The following is a 3,098-nucleotide window of genomic DNA, read 5'->3' on the forward strand; positions in this document are numbered from 1 at the left end:
AGCAAAGGGTCTGAATATTTAGGACCATGTGATATTTCAGTTTTTCTTTTTTAATAAATCTGCAAAAATGTCAACAATTCTGTGTTTTTCTGTCAATATGGGGTGCTGTGTGTACATTAATGAGGAAAAAAAATTAACTTAAATGATTTTAGCAAATGGCTGCAATATAACAAAGAGTGAAAAATTTAAGGGGGTCTGAATACTTTCCGTACCCACTGTATATATAATATTTATATTTGATTTTATGTCAGTTTTATTTAAATTAAAGAAACATTTTTTTTAGATCGCTTTACTTTTGGTTAACATTAACAACACTGTGGGTAATATTAACAAACGGCCCAAGCAGTCTAGGTGACGTCAGCCGAAAAGTAAAGTTGTTTCAGATGCAGGGCAAGTTAATACTTGATTTACTTGACAAATTATAATAATATAAAAATAATAGATTATAAAGACAGATATTTTCTTTTGAACAACAAACACTGAGAAGTCATGCGCAATAAGACCAGGAAGGTGAATTAAAAAAGTAAATCATTTATAATACAAAATGGCAACAATATTCCTTACCACAGTAATCTATACGTTTATGATTTAGCAGGATATTATTGCACGTATATTGTATAGCAATGCAAAACATAAAGTGACATTGCCATGGTCTTTGAACTTTATGATCCCTGGCATTCCATGACAATCATGATCGGAAAGATCCATATGAAGGTGATCACATGACTTAAACACCAGGCATTTCGAATTCAAACAATCCTGCCCATATATAATCTGAGATAGCAATCAAGCTTTTGCCCATAAGAATATGAACCATTGTAATAGTCTGAGCCACAGTGCATAAAAAGCCACATGAAAGATATCAGCTCCAGTAAAATCATTTATTCCATAATGCACTGCACTAAAAAGCCAGCTGTCCTGCTTTTGTTGGCAAATGGTCAGTTAACAGGAAATCACATTATTTTCATCACATGTCCTTATTTTCAGAGCGGCCTGACAGCCTGCTAAGATTAAATCTGAGTTTGGTCTTTGAACATAATCTAGGCCAGCGGTTCAATTTTAGCTCCTTGTTAAGGAGCTGGATGAATCATTATGTCGTTTTTTCCTTCCTTGCTTTTGCACGCAATATCTTTCCATGACAAACACATTTGGTGTTGGAAGAATTAATCAGTGGCATTTGTTAAAGCAAGCATCACTATTAGTATTATTATTGTTCATATTTCTGGTTGAATAGGGTTGTGCTATTACATTAAATGAACAGACTTACACTTGTCAGTCTCGCAATAGACGGACAAAAAGCAGGTGAAAAACTGCCCTAGATTTAATTAAGCAAAATCTAGAGATCACAATTTCACACGCTAATTTCTGATTACAGCACCTTACCAATTAATTAAATTATTTAATAGATTATCAGTAAAATAAAGTCTTTATTTCAGGCTGTTCTTCACGCAAAGTGATTGTATGACATTAAAAACAAAACGTTTAGTGTGCTTTTTAGAGCTTCACATTCGTTGTCACTATGAATTGTCCTTATATTCAAACAAAACCTTGAACATTTCTTATTTTGTCTTCCAAGGAAAAAATAACAGCATACAGGTTTGCAATGATAAATAAATAATGACAGAATGTAATTTTTTTTTTGGCAAACTATTCAAGCAATACATGTGGAATTAGTGACTCAACAAAGACGATGAAGGAATATTACTTTTCATCATTATAATGATTATTTAAAAAACATTGTTTATTCGCTCATCATTTAGTTCACTATTTTTACGATCCAAACTTTTGGGGTCAGAAAGATTGTTTTTCTTTTTTTTAAGAATTGAATACTTTTAAGGATGCATTCAAATTAATCGAAACTGACAGTAAAGACATTGATAATGTTACAAAAGTTCAAGTAAATGATATATACATATACACAGTGTGTGTGTGTGTGTGTGTGTGTATATATATATTAAATGTATATGCATACATATTAAAAATTGATAACTGAATTTATGCACGAATAAAAGATCCTGGCAAAAAAATATAATGGCACACACCACAGCACTTTCTCAAAGGGAGAAATTATCTTATAAATCAAAGCAGCTTATAGTTATCCTGAAACAGAGCAATTTGTTTAAGCAACAAATACATTTCTCTATAGTGATTTCTTGCAGTGTTCTTTGGACCGTACCTTGGAGGACACGGCTGAGGGTTACAGATGCGAAGCACGGCGAGTGGCGCTTTGGAGCCGTTGCAGAGTGTGTCATCAACAATTTCCTTTTTCAAGGTGCTCACACACCTGACAACAGCCATCTGTTTGCCTGAAAAACAACACTGTGAGGAACAAGGCTTTTGGCAGAGGAGCATTTCATTTTGTATTTTGTAGTCCAGGCTGATCACTATCAGCTCTCTTAGCAATTTTAGATTTCATGCCAATTTCATTTCATCTGGAAAGCTGTACATGTAAAAATCTAAATCAGTTCTTTTGCTGTAGAAAACTGTTGATAAAAGCTATTCGGGCAGTAAACGTATTAGAGTGGTTGTTTTCTCTAATGGGTTTCATGGAGGCTCACCAACAGCACATGAAGCTGAGCAGGGAGTGAAGCCCATGTATTCCCAAACATAGCCATGCTGATCAGGGATCTCCTGGGCCATCAGGGGCCTCCAGGACGAGTCTGGAGATGGTAAACAGGGGCCTGAATCACAGGTCCTTTGTAGGGGAGGCTTGTCCTCGTCACACTCTTCATCAGGTAATTCGACTTCGGTTTGAGTGAAAGACAGCAGCACTTTGCATTTCACTTGACGCCTTTGAACGCCCAGACCACAAGACACACTGCAGGCCGACCACGGACCTGGGATGAACCTGAACACACACAGAAATAAGTGATGAATTTGAGCATGTTTTAAAAATATGCCACTTTCACAACCAGTTTGCAAGAACAAATGTGAAGAGATCCAAAAGAAAAAAAAAATACTGCTTTGCTATTGCGTTGTCCTCACTAACTGCACACAGACATGACATGATTGGCAAAATCCTTTATTTTTTATTATATTATTTTAAATGATTATGTACTGTGTATATACAGTGGGTACGGAAAGTATTCAGACCCCCT

The 3,098-nt window shown here is 35.3% G+C and overlaps 1 protein-coding gene across 1 annotated transcript in view; it reads right to left on the reverse strand.

Moving 5' to 3' along the window:
* The window catches only part of adamtsl3 (ADAMTS-like 3), a 203,776-nt gene that overhangs the window by 40,332 nt on the left and 160,346 nt on the right, over positions 1-3,098 (reverse strand). The window contains exons 15-16 of the mRNA XM_016280432.1: positions 2,559-2,848; positions 2,177-2,306 (exon numbers count right to left, since the gene is read on the reverse strand). Coding sequence (XP_016135918.1) covers positions 2,177-2,306; positions 2,559-2,848 — 420 coding nt within the window. The remainder of the gene's footprint in view (positions 1-2,176; positions 2,307-2,558; positions 2,849-3,098) is intronic.

Source organism: Sinocyclocheilus grahami, unplaced genomic scaffold (genome assembly GCF_001515645.1).
Source record: "Sinocyclocheilus grahami isolate Dianchi unplaced genomic scaffold, SAMN03320097.WGS_v1.1 scaffold140.1, whole genome shotgun sequence".
Lineage (NCBI taxonomy): Eukaryota > Metazoa > Chordata > Actinopteri > Cypriniformes > Cyprinidae > Sinocyclocheilus > Sinocyclocheilus grahami.